The following is a 23593-nucleotide window of genomic DNA, read 5'->3' on the forward strand; positions in this document are numbered from 1 at the left end:
AGAAATGGTCAGATGTAGCAAATGCTTGAAGGCTGTTTATTTCACTTCACTCAAATAATGTGGCAGCCACAATTTCAGAACAGCACCCTCTGTTCCATTATTGTGACATCCTTTCCCCACACCAGGAATCATGTAGCCTGTTGATTGAGATTGTTAATTTGTACTTAACTAGAGATGGTTTTATGCTGTGTGGGAAGATGTGTTGAAGAAGCCCAAACTCATCTCATGCAGGGCGGTTACAGAGAGTGAAGACTTTTATCCCATCAAGTTACACAGGATTCAGAGCCAAGTCTCAGAGGGGAAAGGACAGTGTGTGACTCCACAGTGCTGCCTACAAGCTGAGAAGGAGCCAATATGCTGCTTAGGGGCTCAGGCCGTTTTTAGTTTTATCACAAACATAGCAATGCTGAAGGAAGTGACAATGTCACTCACTGAGGAACGGTCCTGCAGAGTGACTGGAACTTCCCCGCCCTCATTTCTCCACCACTCGTTTATAATAAACATCTCAGTAACCGACACTTAGCTAATGGACTGTGAAGTTGCAATTTCCTCTGCACAGAAATAGTCCTCAGGAAACAGACTGCAACGTCTGCTTTGCTGTTGATTAACACGAATGAATTGCTGCGTGCAGTGATTCTCCAACAGTGAATGCCTGGGACCCCAGGCTCATTGTCACGAGCCTGAGGAAAGCTCTAGCATCTTTGCTGCATGGAGGTCTCGATGCGTACCTGCCCTGTGGCTTGGGTCAATTTTCCCTAAATGGGGAAAAAGGCTCCTTGATGGCTTAGTGAGCACATGCCATTCACCAGCTGGTGTGAAGCTATAGGAACCGGGAAGGTTTTCAGTTCAGTCCCTGGTTTGTGTTGCTAACTGATCCCAGCTGGCTGAGCATCCTGGCCACACAATTGATTTTCAGCATCCCCAGGCTAGGGAGAACTCAATCAGCCCAGCTTTCTGCTTCTGATCACTATTTAGTGATGCATCTATACGGACACATGTTGGGCTTGGCCACGAGGTCCCCTGCGACTGAATTCCACGCTAACACGCACTGTCTCAGACATAAACAGGAAGAACAGCTCGTGAGGAAGTCGAGAGCTGGTGCTATCTGCGGGATGGATAAGGAGGACTTATTTAAGAAAAGATTTAAGGAAGGCGTCGTTTTATTAAAAATTGTTTATTATTGTATTTTGCCAGCAGTAAGTTGCACTACATCTCTGAACTCAACAGAAAAGCATTAAACAGAATGTTTAATATTGTTCAGCTTTGTGAGATTCTCATTACAAGACGGTAACACATGACGATCCAAACATGGCTGTCCGGCATGGCGTGCAGTGCCACAGAATGTGGGGTGGGAATTCACTGCTATGCGCTTCACACAGTGAGCTCACCACCTTATTAGCGGGGTGTAAGAAGAGGCACTGAACGAAGGAACTTCCCTTGGGTGGGAAGATTCTAAAGGTCAGTTCCTGCAGGTGTCCTTGTGAACTCCCCTTGTTCCCCTGCAGCCGGTCACACAAGTAACAGGCCTCTTTTAGAGAATGGGTGCACTGGGAGATGGGGACCAAAATTAGAAGCGGGGGAGGGGGGAGGGGTGTGGCAGACAGATAAATGATAAATCATTTAAAAACAGGAAGAAAATCGGTGCTAATTAATCATAGTTTTATGTTGTAGATTAATGAAACAAGCATAAAATATTCTGATCAATCGACATGGACCATCTCAAGAAGGGACGAGGCAGGATCTGCAATCACGCTGAAAACACACTGTCAGTGTCTGAAAGGGTTAACATCTAGGGCCTATTAACCCAGCGTTTGAATGATCCACATCTCAAGATTAACCTGATGTCGTGCACTTCCCACATTTTCTGTTTTTATGAAGGGTTTCCAGTCGTGATCTTGCAGGTTTGAATTCACACCACCCCTCCCCACTTCACCCGCACCCCCCTGCAACCCTTTTCACTCTGTTCCCCAATCCATGCTGCGTTGCAACACACACACAAAGCAGAGTTTGCAGCATTTACAGGCTGGAGAAGGAGAAAGCAAAGGAGGGAGCCTTCCCCCGAGGAGCTCTGTCTATGGAAGGGGGCTCTTTGTTCTTTTTGGAGCTGGCCTTCTGCAGTCTTGACATCTGAGTGTCGACCAGACAGCGAGAATAATGCGCTAGCCTCAGGAAGCTACCTGTGAAAATCTAAAGCAAAAATGGATTTCCTAAACATGAAACAATTGAATTGTCATAGTGGCCAATTTGCCATAACTGTGCCCTGCTGAGTAAACTCAGACCCCCACATGGCCAGCAAGCCAAATGGTGGTTTCGGGGTTAAATTCAGCCTCTTCACCTCTGGATCACTCCAGATGGTGGTTTTGGGGTTAAATCTGGTTTCTTCACCCCTCTGAATCACACTGGCATTGAATTCACTCTGTAGCTGGAAGCACTCTGCCTTCTTCCTGGAGCTCTGTACATCAGTAACATACGTAATGAACCTAACCTTTTGGATTTTAGAAGATTCTAAAGCATTTCTCACAAAATGTGCCTAGTTTTACTAATTCTAAAAGCAAAGGAGAGCTCAGCACTAAAATAGAAGGATAATTGTGCCCAAGCTACCTGACTGGATATTGCAGTTTAGTATGATAAACTTTAAGTTTCCTTCAAGGAGCTTTACCCCCATTAAAACTGCTCTCTGTTTAATTTTGTTCAGATCCTGCCTGAACAACCTGTGACAATAATTCTTTTAAAAAAAAGTTTATGTTGAAATTCTTTTGTTCAAACCTTAATTGAATGATGATTTTGGGATAAGAGATACGTTGATAAGTTTTGAAATTTCTACCCTTATTTCAGATTATTATTTTTGGCCGTTGCCAATTTGATCCACTTGCTGGGATATGCAAGGGCTAAAATTTCCAGCAATTCTTTTTCCTTAAAGTTTTATTTTGGCTGCATTTATGGTGTATGTCTCCTTTGGAAGATCCTTTAATTAGGTTGCATTTGTGGGTACACAAATTCCTTTAAACTGACATGTTAGCACTTTACAGAGAATGGTGAAAAACTTAAATGACTACATTCCAGTGTGCAGGAATGCTTGCTAGTAGCCATCAATTAATTGCCCATGCGATGAGGCGTGTAGGCTTCTGCTACGGGTAGGCCCGAACACACAGACTCAAAATCTGTTTCTTGTAATACGAGTTTAAATATCCACTCTGATGGCTGAAATTTAGTTGCATGAGAGGGGAACGAATTGGCAACATGACTGAAAATTTCGAAGTCTAAGCTAGCGAGTCAATTGGTTGGAGTTCCGATTTGGGGTTACCTGGTTGGGTAATGACGGTTTAAATTCGAAAACTTGTCCAATGACTTATATCTGCAATCCTTCACAGTGGTTAAACTGTCCAAAGAGCAAATTCAAGCATTCCTGGATAGTGGAATTTCCTTGTGGTTATCCCATTTATAGGATTATTCCCCCATTGTCATGGGAATCAAAATCAATCTCATGGGCCTAGGGTAATGCTCCAACGCTGTATTAAAAGAAATTATAAAACTTAATTTTTTTAACTTTTCTTTAAGTATTCAAAATAGTTGCAGTTTTTATTCTGGTTATCATCCTCCTGCATATCTTTTATGCTGAAATTTTTTTGTGAAATATGTTTTCAAAAGCATCTGATTGAAAATATGCGGTTTTGTTGTAAGCTGAGCAAACACTCCAGATAGTCAACATTCAAGTAGTCCTCTGTTTACATCCCATATTGATCTAATGTTGGTTCATCCTTTGATTGTTTAACAACTGCTGTCAATGGGCACGCCATTGGGATTTGGAATCAATGGGGTTTTCTCTAGGTCGCTGACGTTGTCTGCACTGGGTTCAGCAACATTGGATTTTTCATTAAACCCCTGTTGTGCTAACTTAACCTCCTTTGGCTCCTGGCCCTCTGGACTGACTACATTATCCATGCCTTTTGTCTCGGTTGCATCTGCTAACTGATTGGAGTTGGTGCTTGAGTCCTCTCCACTCTCTAACTTCTTTGTCCCCTGAGCCTTTCCCTTCTCATCATCACTTTCATTGTTTCCTCTTCCAGCTCCTTCTCCTGCTCCCTTTTGCTCTTTCTCCTTGGGCAGTTTTTCACTTCCATCCTCTTTGCAGTCTGTTTCAGGTGCTTTGTCATCCTTGTTTTCAGTTGTGTCTGATGTTTGGACTTTTCCTTCTTTTGCTCCTGCTCCGGGTGATGTGCTGCTCCCTCCCTCCTTGTCTGTGGTCTGGGAGGGCTCTCCCTTCTCAGCTGCATCAGCCTCTCCCTTGGATGGCGTCTTCTTTTTGAGATTGTGGGTCGCTGTGAGTAAGTCCGCTTCCAGTTGCTTAGAAGAGCTGCCCCCATCTTCCTTGGTCTCATCATTGACCTTCTCGGGAAGTTCATTAAATGCCTTGGTAGAACCTCCTTTGTCTTGCTCATCCACATACTTTTTCTTGGGGTATGAAGATGGGTAGTAGGCTGAAGCCTTGTAGCTTTGCTTCACCAGCACCACAGTGCACACTATGATAATCAGTAAGATCAGAAGAACTCCAGCAATGATGATTAAGCTCATGTGGTCGTTAATGAACTTCATGATAGCAGCACCAATGGGAACAGGTCCTGAAGTGTTAACATTAGATTCACTTGTGTAAATAGGGTTAGCGCTGCTGCTAAATGTTGACGTCTTGGTAGTTGTAAAGGTCACATCATTAATACTGGAGTCAATTTCATGTGAGCCGGATGATTCTGCTGAGTTTGCTGATGTCGGCAATTCAGATGTGCTGTTGACGGGGTTTGTTGTACTTGGACATACACTTGTGAGGACAAGCAGCCATATCGTCAACGGAATGGACATTGTTATCTTCCACAGTTAGCTCAAAAATCTATTTAAATCGAGAACAAAACAACAGATTAAAAATTAAAAAGATAGTACTGTTCAAATACTACAGAGATGAACGATTCCAATTTCTCAGAGGTAAAATCCTAGACTAATGAGAGCAGAGAGCTCTCAGATTCAATGCAGGACAAATGCTGAATGAAGTAACCTCAGCTGGGATGAGCCGAGCTTTAGAAATTCTGCAGCCCTGGGCTAGAGAAGGAAAAGAAATCAATTAACGAAATTCCTGCTCCTAATTACTATCCAGTGACCTTTATTTGAAGTGTGCATGTATTGACACCAAGTTTCGGGTGAATTTTGACTGTGTGTGTGAAATGTCAAATGGGTGATGGTGAGTCACAGCCCATTTTACATCTCTCCCAATATTTACTTCCTTTCAAGCCAATGGAAAGTGACAGAGGCCCGACTTGTTTAAAACAGTGGATGGAGCATTGTTTTGTGAATGTGTTAAATTGGTTGATCAATATCGTCAACAGTGATTTCTGGCCTGTAGTGTCAATATTCCAATAACCACAGTCCTCATGGGTTGGGAATGTGGCAAAAAGAGCATCTGCTCAGAGGCACTGCCAGGCCAAAACTAGAATAAAGATCCACACAGTTATTATCTCTGCTCTTTAAATAAGAAAAATATACAATTCAATAAGAGCAATTTCAATTTCATGGGATTTGGGCATCACTGGCTACACCAACATTTATTGCCCATCCCAAATTGCCTTTGTTCAGAGGGCATTTAAGAGTCAACCACATTGCTGTGGGCCTGGAGTCACATGTAGGCCAAATATAGGTAAGGACAGCAGATTTCCAGATGGGTTTTTACAACAATCACTTCACAGTCATTACTAGACTTTTAATTCCAGTTTTTAAAAAAAATTGAATTCAAATTCTACCATCTGCCATGGTGGGATTCAAACCCAGGCCCTTAGAGCATTACCCTGGGTCTCTAGATTACTCGTCCAGTGACGATACCACTACGCCACTACTTCCCCTTGGTTCTCAAGTTGCTGCTGCTAGCTCTTGTTGAGCTAGTTTTAGATTTATTCACTGTTGAGGCAACAGTGCTAGGAATAACTCTTCCTCAAAGTACTAGACACACACAATTCAACAGATTAGTGAAGATGAAATGGCCTGGGATTCCAGGTCTTGGGGATTGCAGCATAGACACCCGTCTGTACATATTAGAGATGCCTAAAAGCCTGAGTTGAGGTGATATAATGTGCTCAAATTTACAATGTCATCTGGGCCTGTCAATTAACTTGCCGCCACCTTCTTCCGTTCGTATACCACAATCCAGTGATTCACAAAGGTCATTGGTGGACTTCTGCATGACCCAGGCTGAGAGAGTAGGCCACGAGCTTGCCCCAGGCTGAGAGAGTAGGCCACAAACTTGCCCCAGGCTGAGAGAGTAGGCCACGAACTTGCCCCAGGCTGAGAGAGTAGGCCACGAACTTGCCCCAGGCTGAGAGAGTAGGCCACGAACTTGCCCCAGGCTGAGAGTGTAGGCCACGAACTTGCTCCAGGCTGAGAGAGTAGGCTACGAACTTGCCTGCCACTGGGTAACATTTTCCTGTTTTGTTAGACCCATGGTGGAAAATTATCAACTTCCAGCATTAATTAAAAACAAATTGCTGCCATTTAGCACAGAAGCGGAAACTGGGAGGATTATTCTACTCTTTCACAGCGAGGGTCTTTAAAAGAGGATGGAAAGGAAACTGTAAGCATGCAAGCAACAAGTGAAAGGAACAGCACAGGCCTCAAGTATAAGTTTGAAACCAAAGCTTGCATCAGAGGGTGCAAGATGCACAAGTCTGGAAGTACAGAGCTGGGACTGCAGTGGTCACATTGTAATGCATGAGCACTCATGAGCAGCTTCTGCTAGACAGGGAGAGTGAAAAGAGGAACTGAATCTATATTTAAATTTAAATCAAAAGCACGATAATTATATCACTCACGTAATTGAGTTATTGGTACAATATTACTGACAGACTGAGACATGAGGTACATAAATAAGACACATGGTACAGTGTCAGCTAAAGTGGGCCACAAATTACAGTATGAAATAGCGTTACTAGAATGAGTCACATATGGCATAGTATCATTATGGAGCCAGACTTGTGATTTCCAAGCCCTGCGTGATTTGCTTGGCGAAGGAGGTAAAGCAGCTGGCACTGCCCAGGTTCCTGAATATTGCAGACCTGCATGTCTCTCAGCTGCTCTTGTTGTTCCTGCTCTCCCAGTTATAATTTTGACCACGTTTCACATAAAGCTCCCTCTAGTTGAGGTATAACACGGGTTAGTTGCAAAGCTCCTTCTGCACTGCCCTATGTTTCGCCCGGCAGCTGGAGGCGACACCCGCATCCCCTCTTTGGTGAAGGCCTGCTGTATCTTGTGCCACTCAGGCACTCAACGAGCCAGCAGCAGGCTTGCCCCCCAGGAACCAGGATCCCAGGGCAGAAGCCCGGCCTGCCAGGAACTGCCAGCCAAGTCAGAGTCTGGAGGCTTTTTTGTACTGGGCAGTGCCACTGGGGTGGCAGTGACTGCTGCCGGCAGGACACCAACCCAATGATCGAGGAGATAGATGAGTGATGGTGGGGGAGTGGTGGGGGGGTTATTCATGGGGAGGGGTGTGCAAGAGAGGGGTGTCAGCAGCAAGGGCAGCGGCATGGCTTTCAGTGGGCCCCCCCCCTCCTTCCTGATGCCAAGCAGGCACTGAGCATCTTTGAACAAGGGACACACCGCCCCTACCCCCTGCCCCTTGGGAGCCCGCTAGCAAACATGTCAGGGTTTTCTTGTCATGCTCCCAGCATGGCGAGCCCTCCCCACAATGGGCTAATACCAGCAGTGGCAGGATGAGGCCCTTAAGTGGAATCTTACTAAAAGGGTTGGCAGTGGATAGGCAATGGCTAATATTTAAGGAACGGATGCGTGAATTACAACAATTATTCATTCCTGTCTGGCGCAATAGTAAAACAGGAAAGGTGACTCAACCATGGCTTATATAAGAAATTTGGGATAGTATTAGATCCAAAGAGGAGACATATAAATTTGCCAGAAAAAGCAGCAAGCCTGAGGATTGGGAGCAGTTTAGAATTCGCAAAAGTGGGTAAAATGATTGGTTAGGAAGGGGGAAATGGAGTATTAGAGTGAACTTGCAAGGAACATAAAAACCGACTGTAAAAGCTTCTATTAATATGTGAAGTGAAAAAGATTAGTGAAGGCAAATGGAGGTTCCTCACAGTTAGAAATGGGGGAAATTATAATGGGGAACAAAGAAATGGCAGAAGGATTGAACACATATTTTGGTTCTATCTTCACAAAGGAGGTCACAAATAATTTCCCATAAATGCTAGGAAACCAAGGGTCTAGTGAGAGGGAGGAATTGAAGAAAATCAATATTAGTAAAAAAAATGGTGCTAGAGAAATTAATGGGGTTAAAGGCTTAAAAAATCCCAAGGGCCTGATAATCTACATCCCAGAGTACTGAAGGAAGTGATCCTGGAAATATTGGATGCATTAGTGGTCATTTTCCAAAATTCTATAGACTTTGGAGCAGTTCCTACAGATTGGAGGGTGGCAAATGAAACCCCACTATTTAAAAAAGGAGGGAGAGAAAAAACAGAGAAATACAGACCAGTTAGCCTAACATCAGAGTGGGGAAAATGCTAGAGTCTATTATAAAAGACGTGGTAACAGAACACTTGGAAAGCATTAACGCGATTAGACAAGGTCAGTATGGGTTTATGAAAGGGAAATCATGCTTAACTAATCTCCTGGAGTTTTTTGAGGATGTAACGAGTAGAATAGATAAGGGAGAGCCAGTGGATGTGGTGTATTTGGATTTCAAGAAGGCTTTTGATAAGGCTGCACATAAGAGGCTAGTGGGCAAAATTAAAGAGCATGGGATTGAGGGTAATATACTGGCATGGATTGAGAATTGGTTGACAGACTGGAAATAGAGAATGGGAATAAATGGGTCTTTTTCCAGTGACAGGTGGTGACTAATGGTGTACCGCAGGGATCAGTGCTTGGGCCCAGCTATTCACGATATATATAAATGACTTGGATGAGGGAACCAAATGTAATATTTCCTGGTTTGCTGACGACACAAAACTGGGCGGGATTGTGAGTTGTGAGAGGATGCAAGGAGGCTTCAGGGCAATTTAGACAAGTGTGTGGGTGTGGTCAAACACATGGCAGATGCAATATAACGTGGATAAATGTGAAGTTATACGCTTCAGTGTGAAAAACAAAAAGGCAGAGTATTATTTAAATGGTGATGTATTGGGAAATGTGGGTGTACAAAGGGATCTGGGTGTCCTTGTACACCAGTCAATGAAAGTAAATAGGCAGGTGCAGCAAGCAATTAGGAAGGCAAATGGTATGTTGGCCTTTATTGCAAAAGGATTTGAGTTCAGAAATAGGGATGTCTTACTGCAGTTATACAAGGCCTTGGTGAGACCACACCTGGAGTATTGCGTGCAGTTTTGGTCTCCCTACCTAAGAAAGGATATACTTGCCATAGGGGGAGTGCAGCGAAGGTTCACTAGGCTGATACCGGGGATGGCAGGGCTGTCGTATGAGGAGAGATTGGTTCGACTGGGCCTGTATTCACTAGAGTTTAAAAGAATGAGAGGGGATCTGATTGAAACGTATAAAATTCTAACAGGGCTAGACAGACTAGGTGCAGGGAGGATGTTTCTCCTGGTTGGGGAGTCTAGAATAAAGGGCCATAGTCTCAGGATATGGGACAGGCCATTTAGGACTGAGATGAGGAATAATTTCTTCACTTGGAGGATGGTCAACCTGTAGAATTCTCTACCACAGAAGGCTGTGGAAGCTGGGTCACTAAGTACATTCAAGAAAGAAATCGATAAATTTTTGGATATTAGGGGCATAAAGGGATATGGAGAGAAAGCAGGAATATGGAGTTGAGAGAGAGGATCAGCCATGATCATACTGAATGGTGCAGCAGGCTCAAAGGGCCGGGCGTGTGCGTGCGCGCTTCCGATCAGCGCCCCCAATCGGAGGCGGGGCGCCATTTTACGTGGGCGGGCCAATTAACGTGACGTCTGCAGGGAAGCGCTATGCGCTCCCTGTGCGGGCGGGGGGGGTGGTGGGGGGGGCGGGGGGTTGGGGGGGGGAATCCTAAAATCAAGAGTGCGCCCTTTTGCACATGTGCACGAAAGAGCGCACTCATCTCAGGGAGGTCGGCTCTGCTTTCAAAAATATTAAAAATAGAAAAATAAAATTCCCTTACATGTCCCCTCATGTGACAATACATGAGGGGACATGTAAGGGAATTTTATTTTTCTATTTTTAATATTTTTGAAAGTAGAGCCGATCTCCCTGAGATGAGTGCGCTCTTTCGTGCACATGTGCAAAAGGGCGCACTCTTGATTTTAGGATCCCCCCCCCCCCCCACCACCCCCCCGCCCGCACAGGGAGCGCATAGCGCTTCCCTGCAGACGTCACGTTAATTGGCCCGCCCACGTAAAATGGCGCCCCGCCTCCGATTGGGGGCGCTGATCGGAAGCGCGCACGCACACGCCCGGCCCTTTGAGCCTGCTGCACCATTCAGTATGATCATGGCTGATCCTCTCTCTCAACTCCATATTCCTGCTTTCTCTCCATATCCCTTTATGCCCCTAATATCCAAAAATTTATTGATTTCTTTCTTGAATGTACTTAGTGACCCAGCTTCCACAGCCTTCTGTGGTAGAGAATTCCACAGGTTGACCATCCTCCAAGTGAAGAAATTATTCCTCATCTCAGTCCTAAATGGCCTGTCCCATATCCTGAGACTATGGCCCTTTATTCTAGACTCCCCAACCAGGAGAAACATCCTCCCTGCACCTAGTCTGCCTAGCCCTGTTAGAATTTTATACGTTTCAATCAGATCCCCTCTCATTCTTTTAAACTCTGTCACATGAGTTGGGACATGTTCATAATTTCCAAGCAAACTTTATTAAAATTTTTAAAACCCTACATGGAACCGCATCCTGCCTGTAGATGAGGTTTCATGTTTTTTCCACTTCTTGCTGGGGCTCCTGGCCTGCCTGCCAACCTTAACAGGCAGGTCCACTAATTATATTAATTGATCTGTCAATGACCTCAATTGGCCATTGACGGGTTGGCGGGCACGCAGCGATTCTGCTGCGCCCCCGCCTTCCTGAAAATTTAAATGGGGCGCGGAGACTTTGGGAGTTCCACCCGACGTCACTGAGTGTCATTTTATGCGTCGGTGAGCAGGCCACGCCCCCCCCCCCCCCCCCACCCCCGCTGCCCCCTGCTCGCCGAGGGTAAAATCCTGCCCTATGTTTCTATGTTTCACTGCCCACTTAAGGATCCCAATTGGTGGTGGGACAGGGAGGCCATCCATGAATTTTCCTGCCATGGAATTAATTGAGGTGGAGGTGGGAGGGTGGCAGGGTCTCCATTTACTACCTTTCACCACCCTTCGTCCAATTAAATGTCCCCCTGCCACCAAACGCATTATGGGGGACACCCCATGTGTTATTAAGAAGTACTGAATATTCAAATGATCAGGCCACACATAAAAAAAATACTGAGAGGGGACATTGAATTGGGCATCTAGCTTGCCTGACACAGTTGTGATGCCTTATGCATCATGATTCAGACACTCCCTAACTACCATGGATAAAACCTGGATAATTGCTCTCAAATCTCCCAAAGGCAATCAAAACTCATCCGGGGAGCACACTGATCATAACTTATGTCACTTGCACCTATTTTCTGTGTGACATAACCTCTGCTTCAGCCAGAACCTTCCAATTCTCTTTTGAATGTATATAGAGAATCAGCACCTTGTGCCTTAAATCTACTACTTTCTGGAAATAGCAGAATTGCCTATCAGCTGATCTAGTTTTACCGATGAGTAACTTATAAACATGAGGCTTGGTCCTCCCTAGCTGACCAATTTGTAATAATTTGCCAGCATGAACGCAATCCCTTCTTTATTTTAGAGACCACAATCAAATTGCTTCTCATATCATATAAAAACAGCTTTTCAATCCTATCTGGTAGCTAACGTGCTTTAAACTGGGAATCAAACCCAATGGCTCTCCACTGAACCTTTTCCAAAGCTTCAACATCACCCACTAAATGAGGGGAACAGAGCTGATGAGAGTATTCTTAGTGAGGCCTCACCAAGGTCTTGTACAAGGGTAAAGTGGTGTATTTTGTTTATTTGGAGGATAGTCCTCTGAATGCAGCCCAGTTTGCTAATTCCTTTAGTGACAGCTTCACAGCATTGGTCATGATCCTTCAGAGAATTACTAACTATGACACCAAGATCTTTTTCACTTTCTTCACTGACTTCAGTTCTGTTCCCCGTAAGGTGTTCGTGAACTTTATGTTGATCCTGCCTACGTACATAACATTGCACTTGTCTAAGTTAAGCACTTTACTAAATGTAGACCCAAAGTCCCAATGCTTAAAATAGTTCACACCCACCAAGCAGTGAAATTGCTGTGTGAGAAAGCTAAGAGTCTGCGTGTTCAAACCTGAGAGAATTCCATCCAACCTGATGTTCTGACACTTCTATACATAATTGGCTTATAACCGTGATCCCGAATCCACCATTAGTTACACCAAGTACCATAACAGGTCACACAAAGCAGGAGGTTCCAATCCAATCCCTGCTTTGTACTCAATGAATGAATCTCAATCAGTTACATTCATCCTCTTCACACCTTGGCTGGTGAGGGAAAAAGTTGTCCAGAATTAACACTTCAGATCACCATAAGTTACCTCTACAGTGTCTGAATGCAGGGTCAGGACAAGATCAGGCTTGGTGGTGACTTTCACCATGTCCCAACAACTGCCAACGCTCATTTACTTTTATTCATGAAGAATAGCCACATGGCCAAGGTTCTGGAATTTGCTGGACCCCAGTATCCCTGTATGAGGCAGTGCCATTAGGAAGGGATGAGACAGGAGGAGGAGAACAACATCTGTTACCATTGTAGAGCAAATGTTAACAACCAGAAACCAGCAAGTTTATTTTTCACTCATGGGATGTGGGTGTCGCTGGCAAGGCCAGCATATATTGCCCTTCCTCATGCATCTGCTGCCCTTGTCCTTCTAGATGGTAGCGGTCATGGATTTGGAAGGTACTGTCTAAGGGGCCTTGGAAAGTTGTTGCAGTGCATCTTGTAGATGATGCACACTGCTGCCACTGTGTGTCCGTGGTGGAGGGAGTGAATGTTTGCGGGTGCCAATCAAGCAGGTTGCTTTGTCCTGGATGGTGTCAAGCTTCTTGAGTGTTGTTGGAGCTGCACTCATCCAGGCAAATGGAGAATATTCCATCACACTCCTGACTTGTACCTTGTAGATGGTGGATAGACTTTGGGGAGTCAGGAGGTGAGTTACTCACCACAGGATTCCTAGCCTTTGACCTGCTCTTGTAGCCACAGTATTTATATGGCTAGTCCAGTTCAGTTTCTGGTCAATGGTAACCCCCAGGTGTTGATAGTGGGGCATTCAGTGATGGTAATGCCATTGAATGTTAAGGGACAATGGTTAGATTCTCCCTTGTTGGAGATGGTCATTGCCTGGCACTTGTGTGGCATGAATGTCACTTGCCACTTATCAGCCCAAGCCTGGATATTGTCCAGGTCTTGCTGCATTTGGACATGGACTGCTTCAGTATCTGAGAAATCGCAAATGGTGCTGAACATTGTGCAATCATCAGCAAAAATCCCCACTTCTGAACTTACGATGGAGTGAAGGTCATTGAAACAGCTGAAGATGGTTGGGCCAAGGACACTACCCTGAGGAACTCCTGCAGTGATGCCCTGGAACTAAGATGACTGACCTCCAACAACCACAACCATCTTCCTTTGTGCTAGGTATGACTCCAACCAGCAGTGACTGCTCCCCCTGATTCCCATTGACTCCAGTTTTGCTAGGGCTCCTTGATGCCGCATTTGGCCAAATGCTGCCTTGATGTCAAGGGCAGTCACCCTCACCTCACTTTGGGAATTCAGCTCTTTTGTCCATGTTTGAACCAAGGCTGTAATGAGGTCAAGAGCTGAGTAACCCTGACCGAACCCAAACTGAGTGTCAGTGAGCAGGTTATTGCTGAGCAAGTGCTGCTTGATAGCATTATTGATAACCCCTTCCATCACTTTACTGATGATCGAGAGTAGACTGATGGGGCGATAATTGGCTGGGTTGGATTAGTCCTGCTTTTTGTGTACAGGATATACCTGGGCAATTTTCCACATTGCCGGGTAGATGCCAGTATTGTGGCTGTGCTGGAACAGCTTGGCTATACGTGGCAAGTTCTGGAGCACAAGTTTCGGTACTGTTGCCAGAATATTGTCAGGGCCCAGCACATTTGTAGTATCCAGTGCCTTCAGCCATTTCTTGGTGGAGTGAATTGGCTGAAGACTGGCATCTGTGATGCTGATGACCTCTGGAGGAGGCTTAGATGGATCATCCAAGTGATTACAACTGAATTACCCAGGTTTAAATGTTAACGTTATCTTTGGATCTGTTTTATTGCCCCGCATTCTGCATTTAAGCCCTTTAAGTGTCTCAGAGCTTTGCAACTCACAACCACCTACCCTTTCTTCTGGACATAAAAGTTGTTACATTTTGTTTCTCTGCTTTTACCACCTCAATTTTTCACCTCTCCTCAATGAAAGGATGTGATGTACTTCAGCTACGACACTGAGGCACAGTAAATCTGCATGCCACAATGTCAGCAGTTATACTGGTGCCCTGCAGTGCTAACGCCACTGATTTATGGGACTGGGGGAAGCAACTTCATTTCCGTTAGGCACCCATGTCTCCGCGGGCACATCAAGTGCCTGCTTTCCCCATTCCTACTCGGGTATCTGTGAGGTTCCCAGACTATACCATCCCTAACCCCGACAAAGACCTCACTCCCCACCTTCAAGTCACCTGTGTAAGGTGGCTAATACCAAATTAATTCAAAAATATTTCCTTTTCAGGGATCTCCTGGTGGTGATAGACATCATCTTGCTCGGTGCGCTGGCCTTCAGCCTTGCTCCGTGGAAGCAGGAATTCCAAGCGTGTGGAATCCCTGCCTCCGGCCCACCTCCTCTGACCTGGCTGGCTTGGTAATGGGCAGGTAGAGGCTTCAGCCCTTAGAAGGCCTATTGGATTTTCCCAGCCTGAGGTAAGGATGCTGTGTTTCACCAAATCAGATTTTCACCAAAGGTGCTAAGCAAATTTATAACATTGCAAGAGCCACATCCAACTTATTATCAAACTCAGCCCTGACCTTCCTGATTTTTATATCTCAGTATCACACTGACTTTTTAAATTCAATCACAGGTTGTTGGCATTGTGGACAAGGCCAGGATTTATTCCTGATACCTTGAGAAGGTGATGGTGAGCTGTCTTAGTGGCTGGCTAGGCTATTTCACAGGGGAGTTAGGAGTTAACCACATTACGATTGGTCTGAAGTCACATGTAAGCCAGACCAGGTAAAGACAGCAGATTTCCTTCTCTAAAGGACTAGGGTGAATCAGAGAGATTTTTGCCACAGTTTGGTAGTTTTACCATTACTGATACTAGCCTTTAATCCCAGATTTTGATTTTAACTAATTGAATTTAAGTTCACAGCTGTGGTGGTGGGATTTGAATTCACATCTCTGTATTATTAGGCCTCTGATTACTAGTCCAGGAATATAACCACTAGACAACCGTGCCCAGCTGGTGGCATTACCCCTGAGTTATTACTTTCCCGATCGGGTTCCCGATTCTGATTGCTGTTAAGCACCCACTACTTGAATAAGTGGCCGAGGATGGGACTCAGAGTTGCCTCCAAGTTTGCTCAGCCTGACAACATGCACCGATCGGCTTCGCATGATGAATGGCCGCTTGGGTAAAATACCCAAAAAAGGATAATTACTGACTGTGGAACCATGTCAAGCATGTCAGCATCTTCAGGACAGGAAGGAAAAAATATGGAAAAAAATTGGAGGAAGTCAGCCCCCAAGAGCTCTGTACTATGTTAGGCATTGGATAGAGTGAGATGTCTCACATTCTTGGACAATACTGTTAAGGAAACCACAGCATATGTGGTGTTACTTCAGATGTGAAGGTATTCTGTTTTTTTTTAAGCTCGATCTGATTTTTCGACTGGTGTTTTTTTTTGCTTAGCATGAGAAAATTAAAAACATGAAAATAACGATCGGACAAAGATCGGAAATATAATTTATTTAAAAAGCGCATACTATGTTGTCAATGGTCCTTGAAGCACTGGGAATTAAAGAAAAAGCCCATTTCCAGAAAAGCAGAAATATTAGGTCAGAGGCCTGATGAGTCTAACAGAAACTGTAATCACGTTGCTATAAATCTGGAGAGTTAATGCAGACTCCAAGCATTACAGGGAGGCCAGCTCAGCAACCCAGTGAGAATTTGTGGTTCTGCGGCTGCACAGGAATGTCTTTATTTTAGTTTTTGAGTCCCAGTTAGTTTCGAGTCAGATATAGACAGAACAGGGAGGAATGGGAAAAATGAGGCAAAGGTAGCCACTTGGAGGGATGAAGTTATGGGTAAGAAAGGAACAGTTAAGTACAGGGAGCTAAGAGGGTTGGAAGGACAAAGTGAGAGAGGGAGCAAAGAAAGGAGAAGTGAGTGAGAGAGCAGGAGGGGCAGCAGAAAGAGAATAAGCCAAAAAAAAAGTGTAAGGAAAGTGGTGAGAATGTGAGAGAGTAAGAGGAAATGAATCAAAGAATAGGAATGAGAGAGTGAATGAAAAGGGGCCAGTGAATCTGAGAGAGGGAAGAGAAAACCAGCAAAGAGGGAGTGAGAAGGAGAATAGGAAATTCAATAGAGATTACAAATGAAAGAGAGAGCAAAAGATAAAGCAGGGAGAGAGAATGTTTTAATGATGGATGGGGAGTCAGAAGGAGCAAGGTTAGCAAGAAATTATCAATGAGAGAGCCAGTATATGAATGAAAAAGAAGAAGTGAGAGAATGTGTAGAGCGAGTGATAAAATAAATGAAAGAGAGTGAGAGAGAACATATATGAGAGAGGGAATAGAAGGATGAAGTGGGAGGAGATATTAATGAAAAAGAAGTGGCAGCAAAAGGCAAGGGAAAAGGATAGAGGAAGATTGGGAGAGATTAGGAGGGAAGTGAGACGGAGAGGGAGAGACAATGCATGCACAAGCTGAAGGTAAATATTGATGAATGCTAAAAATACACAGCTAAATTGTCAAGACCATTTGTTTGACTTGTGTATTGAAGGAGGAGCCTAAATAAACAGGAATGCCTAGGAATAAGAGGAGAACAGTGATTGGGAATAGGAGAGAGATAGTATCTTTGTGTCAAATTGGATCAAATTGTGTGGATCTGCAGGGAATTGGACTGCAATGGGACACTAATATTTCACAGGCTGCATTAAGAGTTTCGCTCGGTAACCCACATGAGACTGACACTACTCTTTTTTTCTACCTCTGCAGGATATACTAAGAATAAAAGCAGCAGAGCACAAAGCCACGTCTATCGGATTCATCTCATCTGAAACCTGTTTCCGGGAAATAAAATGTTAGATTTATTTTAAGCAAATTAACTTGCAATTTTAACATTTTTCTGTAACGATAGACTCTATTGGAGGTACAATTTGCTGAGTAGATCAGCAGCCCAGTAGTGCACAGTGCCCATGAGTGAAAAGCAGGGTCACCCTCCTCACCACCACTTCATCCTGAACCATTCTACTAGGTGATTAGAGCGTTGTACCATCAATTGGCCACAGGCTTGGTTATCTGGCTCTACATTTATTGTGTGGCCGTGAGCTTTGAACAAATATTTTAGTTATCCAAAGGAGTTTTGCAAAGGCTGAAATATACACTAAAATATTAGCAGTATTTGTAATTGCCTTTGTAAAAACAACAATTTTATTCTCAGGTATGGCCACTTAATTTAGATAGGCACATCCCTTTAAGTTTATCCATCAGCCCATCATAGAGGATTAGGAGGGCTTAGAATGAAAGCATGAGGAGAGAATCAAGTGTTTTTTATCATAGTTATTGAAGAACTTCTATGAGTCATAGAATCTTACTGCACAGAAGGAGGCCATTTGGCCCATTATGCATGTGCTGGCTCTTTGTAAGAACTATTCAATTAGTTCCAGGCCCTTGCTCTTTCCCCCAACCCTGCAAATTTTCCCTCATATGCCGTCCTTTAAGCTATTCCTCAGTATCATGTGGAGATTGATCAAGCTGACTCTGCACTATCAAATGGAGTCTGATCAGAAAATCGATCCCAATAAGTCTTAAATGGAATAGGAGGGAAGAGTCCCAACATTGAGCAAGGACATTCTTTTTAATCTTTTACAAGCAGCATTGCGAGGGATCATGTCACAGGCTTGCAGGATGTGGATTTGTACCCGAGATTCACCGCACAGCTTACAGATTTTGTTCTGATCTGAGGGTACAGCAAGTTAGAGGGGAAAATAGAATCACCTTCTGGGACGTCTCTTGCAAGCATATCCTTATCAGATACGCAGCTTGGTTGTAATGTTTCCCTTGGTCACCTAGCCTGCTAACATTGCTCACAGGTGCAACAAAAACAAAAATAGCCGGAAAAACTCAGCAGGTCTGACAGCATCTGCGGAGAGGAATACAGTTAACGTTTCGAGTCCGTATGACTCTAGAAGAGGTTCAGATTTGTTTCAGATTTCCAGCATCCGCAGTATTTTGCTTTTATCTTATTGTTCATAGGTGGTCTGGTTACCTCCTCAGCCGAGGAATCGTGAATGGTGCAGGGAAACAAGAATAGGAAGAGAGAGAAAGTGAAAATCTTCACATTAGATAAGCATATATTCCGCTAGTACATGCCAGCATTATCCGGTATGTGACACTTTTAACTTTGTATGAGGTGGCCAATATCACTTCACACGATGCGCACTTGAGATATCTGCAAGGTTATAATAATTCAGAGGCCACATATTGGAGTAGGGAATTTAGAATTACAGTGTGAGAAGAGAATCAAGTGCTTTCGTTACGGTAGCCGGTGATCTATTTCAGCAAATAACTTGATGGATCATTCCCTGGTACAAATTGTTTCTAATGGCACCAGTTATGATTTGGAAGGCACTGCCTGAATGCCTGGTGGAAGCAAATTCAATAATAGCTTTCAAAGGGGAAATTGCATAAACACTTGAAATGGAAACATTTTTAAGGTTATGGGGAAAGAGAAGGGGAGTGGGACTAACTGATAGCTCTTTCAAAGAGCTGGCACAGGCTGGATGGGCTGAACGGCCTCCTTGTATTCTGTATGATTCTGTGGAGGATTGGAAGACGTCAGCGCCTGTGGAAATGCCCCAAATGAGTCAAAACTTCAGAAGGTTGGAAGTAATTGGCAAAAGAAAAGTGTAGAGAAGTTGCCTGGAATCAAGGATAACATGGTGAGACCATTTGATACTGGTCCCACTAATTGGTAATTTCAGGTTTTATAATCAATTATCTGGTCATCTATCATAAGGAGCAGATGTGTGAAAGGTACAGAGGTTGAGTTGGGGGCTGCTATTCATAGTCCGAGTTGAGTTGAGGTGAGCTACATCATTTTGAGTATGAGGGAAAGATGTCTATGGGTTTAGAGAAGGGGAGGGTTGTGAAAATCAGAGGGAACAGAGAGTATCTGCAGAATAGCTCCAGCAGCCTGACAGAGCAACATTAGCAGTGAATTGTACATTGATGATAGAGTGCTGTCATTACTTTATTATGGTTGAGGCACCATTCAACTGGGGAATCCTGCTTCCATCCCACCTTCCACCCCACTGCCAGACAGCACACTGAGAATCAACTAACGGCAATATCAGAAACGTGCAGGATGCGCTGCAATTAAATGGGTCAGTGCAGCAGAATGTTTGGCACCATCACTTGAAGTGGTTAAAATGCAACATAATTCTTCAGTATCCCACTTACCAACTTCACAGTGTTGCCCTTGCAAGTTGACAGGAAGTGGCAAGTGGAGATCAGGATCTTCTCCATAGGAAGGAATAAAATCCAGTGAGGGAGTCACCAGCTCCTCCCAATAATTAACCCCAGGCCTCCCTCAATGAGGAGGCAGTATGTGATAGATAGAGAACCAAGAAAACAAAACTCCTTGAATATTGGGATACAAGAAAAAAAAAACCTTTGCATTCTCCAACTAAACTACCTTCTGAAAACATTCTCAGTTTTAAAAAAATTATTCTTTCAGGGACGGGGGCATTGTTGGCAAGGCCAGCATTTGTTGCCCATCCCTAATTGCCCTTAAACTGAGTGGCTTGCTAGGCCATTTCAGGGGACAATCGTCAACTACATTGTTGTGGATCTGGAGTCATATATAGGCCAAGCCAGGTAAGGACAGCAGATTTCCTTCCCAAAGGCCATTAGTCAACCAGATGGGTTTTTACAACAATCGATGATAGCCATTGCTGAGACTAGCTTTCAATTCCACCAGCTGCCATGTCCCCAGAGCGCTGGTCTGCACCTTGAGGTTACTAGTTCAGTGACATTACCACTACGCCATCATCTCCCTTGGGGTTTGGCCCAGAGATGATTTCATCCTGAAACCTAGAACAGGCTCCCACCGCCCCACTCATCAGCCCTTAAATGGTTAAACAAAATAATCAAGTTACTGGCTGTCAAGTGAGGCCTTGATTCAAGGTAGAAACTGTTCTTTCCCCAGCACTGTCCACTGAGCCTCTTTTCACTTGAATCTATGTCAAACAATTGTTTCTGTAAGATAGTCTGTGAAGGTCCTGACTATTATGGCTTTGAGTCAAATTGTTGGCCATGAGTTGAGACATGGTGTCATGGAGTGTGGAAGGTGTAATATTTTCCTGCTGTGCCCCTCTTACCAGCTTCACAATGTTGTCTATTGGCAGGCGGGGTCAAGTAGATGTCAGGGTCTTCTTGACAGGTTATAATGCTCCCTGCAATTAAATGGCCTGCTATTATCCATTGTCTCGGTTCAATTGTGTAGGATAGCTACAATGGTCAGATATGTTATTCCCTGCGGATAGAGAAAGAGAAAGACCAGAACACACAGGGAGGAGGAGAGACCTGGCATCAGAGAAGAGGGACAAGAAATTCGAGAAGCAACGGACAGAAATGAGAGAAAGTAGGAGACCGTGTGCAGCCTATCGGACTAAGGTTGCCAGAAGTGAAATTTGAGATGAAAGCAACAGAGCAAAAAGAGTGAGAGTGAGAGAGGAAAAAAAAAAGAGACCGAAATATGTGAATAACGAGAAAAGGCATTGATGAGAAAGTGAGAGTAAAGAAAATGAAAGAAAACTCTGCGGTGAATGGATGGATAAATGGAGGAAAGAAAGGGTCACATTTTCAGTGCCTGAAAAAAATTAGGTTATATTTTTTCATAAGCTGAATGCACTTCCAGCAATTTCAATTTTTGTTTCAGATTTCTATCATTCAGTCTTTTGTTTTACCAACTCAGAACGAGCCCCTCTTTACAATTATTATTCCACAACACATATCTTAGATTGAAAGGTAACAACAGAAGGAAATATTTCAGTGAAGAACAATGAGCGAAGACTTCTTTGCTTTTGGCTATTGGTGGGGAAATCATAAACAAGGCTCTACGTTTGAGTCTGTGATTTTGCTAAACAATAAAGAGTGATCTTCCCCTAATATATAGCCTGCAACTCCTGCACCACCTTAAACCTGTAGAGACCTAGTCATAGAAATGGAGAGAGTAAGTGGGGGGTAGGGTGGTGGGGGAGAGGGATGTGGTGACAAGAGGGGTCACGGAAAAGAGAGAAGGGAAAACTTTGTATAAATATTAGCAATTTTTCCTCTTGCACTGAAACCTCTTAGTTGAAACTAAGACAACCATCACAGTAATCTACATCACATGGCTTAAAAGATACTTGTTGCAGCTGCAACCTTAGGACAGAAAAGGCATAAGAGTATGAAAAAAAATCTCCTTCCTGCTGTAGCTCATAGTAATTCAGACAAAAAAAATAACTTCGACTTACCCTGTTGACCTTTTGTTTGAAATAAAATAAACGTCTTCTCAGTGAATGGCTTACGCGTAGAAGAAACCTTGGAAATAAAAGACAAAGTTGGAAGGAGTTTTTAAACTTCTTGTCAGTCTTTGCCGTTCTATGCTCTTGTAAGAGCTTTCTCTTGCCAATTATCTTGCGATTAATTCCCTCAAGCCATCGGTTAGGAATTAGGCTTGTGGGGTCTCCTCTCTCTCTCTCTCTCTCTTTCTCCTCACCAGATTGTTTTCATTAGCTTGGAGTTTAATGTGGGGAGAGCGCTGCAGGGATGCAGTACTCTTCAGCAACAGACTTCCTGTCAGACGCTTGTGTTCTGTGCAGAGACCAGATCCCTTACTTTATGCAGCTGATCGTGCTGCTGGGAGGGAGTGCAAGAGAGAAGGGGCTGTGTGTGTGTGTGTGTGCGTGCGTGTTTCAGTTGAACAGAAGAGTTTAGTGAATCATTGGTTACTAAGAAAAGAAACAAAGAGGATGAACAGAAACAACAACTGTTGTCGATGTTTTTTTTTAACATGCCCTCCACAAAGAAGAAATTATGTCTCAATGTTCTAAAAACAAAAGGGGAGAAAAAATAACTTGCATTTCGAGAAATGGAATGTGTTGTATGCACCTGATGGGGAGTTATTTATGGAGGCTTAAGCCCTGTGAGGGTGAACTACCCCCCTGCACACCCTCCCCAGCTTTTCCTCGACTCCTAAAGGAGCTGATTCCTGTGTGTCAGCTGTGACGTTGTTGGTAGCACTTTCACCCCTGAGTTTGGAGATGATGGTTTCAAGTTCCCATTCCAGAGGCTTAAACACATGATCTAGGCTGACACTCCAGTGCAGTCCTGAGGGAACACTGCACTGCTGGAGGTGCCATCTTTCAAATGAAACAATAAAAGCCAAGGCCTTGTCTCAGGAGGACATAAGAAATCCCTTGGTTCTTTTTCAAAAAAAAGCAGTGATGCTATCCTTGGTGTCTTGTCCAATATTTATCCTGCTATGAGCATCACATTGCTGTTGGTGGTATCTTGTCATGTGCAAATTGGCTGCCATGTTTCCAACATTAGAATGACTACACTTCAAAAGTATTTAATTGTCTGTAAAGTGCTTTAGGAAGTTATGGAGTCATGAAAGGCGCTGTGTGTATAAATTCTTTCTTCTTCTTTTCCTGCCCAGGGGCTTCTTGATGGGTGCTTGCCGCTCTTTGGTATCTCCTCAAGTCGGTGTTCTTCATGTGAACCTACTCAAAGATGATTAATGACATATTCAACAAAGGCTGCATCACAGCCAAGCCAGATCCTGTTCTCCTAAGGTGTTCATTGGCGGTCATTGGAGCAGATAAGCAGTACTATGACACACTTTTCCATTCCCCAACCTAACAGAACAGAAGACAATTGTAGACAACTGCTTAATGCTGCCCTGGCTGAGTTCCGTTGAATCAGCACATACCAGGAATCGAAGCTGGGATCTCATAGTGTCATTACAGTCCAGAGGAGGCCATTTGTCCCATCGAGTCCATGCCAGCTCTCTGTGGAGCAACCCTGTAAGACCCAGTTCCCAGCTCTGTCCTCTTGGCCTGAGGTGTCTCCTGCTCTTTATGGCTCGCTGGGTAGTCTGAGCTCTTCAGAGCCCCCATAACATCCTATCAAAGTTCTCCTCTGAGCCTTTGATTAATGGATCTACTCCAAAGATTAGTTTGACT

General features: G+C 44.1%; 2 protein-coding genes across 6 annotated transcripts in view; one reads left to right on the plus strand and one right to left on the minus strand.

Moving 5' to 3' along the window:
• The window catches only part of LOC144687853 (uncharacterized), a 251925-nt gene that overhangs the window by 31691 nt on the left and 196641 nt on the right, over positions 1 to 23593 (plus strand). For 2 of the 4 annotated variants that reach the window (XR_013578232.1, XM_078554393.1), the window contains one exon: positions 17358 to 17868. The exons of the other annotated variants lie outside the window; for them this stretch is intronic. Coding sequence is in view for 1 of the 2 variants with exons in the window: in XM_078554393.1 (XP_078410519.1) it covers positions 17358 to 17419 (62 nt within the window). In the remaining variant the exon portion in view is untranslated. Of the gene's footprint in view, positions 1 to 17357; positions 17869 to 23593 lie in introns of those variants that run through there. 4 annotated transcript variants of the gene reach the window in all.
• Positions 1159 to 23463, minus strand: tmem119b (transmembrane protein 119b). Of its 2 annotated transcripts, XM_078554392.1 has the most exons (3): positions 22126 to 23463; positions 21881 to 21947; positions 1159 to 4882 (listed from the first exon to the last, which is right to left on the minus strand). In XM_078554392.1, exon 3 carries the CDS (start codon positions 4852 to 4854, stop codon positions 3769 to 3771), a length of 1086 nt encoding a protein of 361 aa, XP_078410518.1. In that variant the 5' UTR covers positions 4855 to 4882; positions 21881 to 21947; positions 22126 to 23463; the 3' UTR covers positions 1159 to 3768. The 2 variants fall into 2 exon arrangements, with proteins under 2 accessions (XP_078410518.1, XP_078410517.1); XM_078554391.1 differs by having other exon boundaries at positions 21881 to 23462.

Source organism: Cetorhinus maximus, chromosome 12, assembly GCF_964194155.1.
Source record: "Cetorhinus maximus chromosome 12, sCetMax3.hap1.1, whole genome shotgun sequence".
Classification (NCBI taxonomy): domain Eukaryota; kingdom Metazoa; phylum Chordata; class Chondrichthyes; order Lamniformes; family Cetorhinidae; genus Cetorhinus; species Cetorhinus maximus.

What these genes read in the sequence shown, in the direction of transcription:
- tmem119b (XM_078554392.1), bottom strand. Translation starts at nt 4,854, where the DNA reads ATGTCCATTCCGTTGACGATATGGCTGCTTGTCCTCACAAGTGTATGT.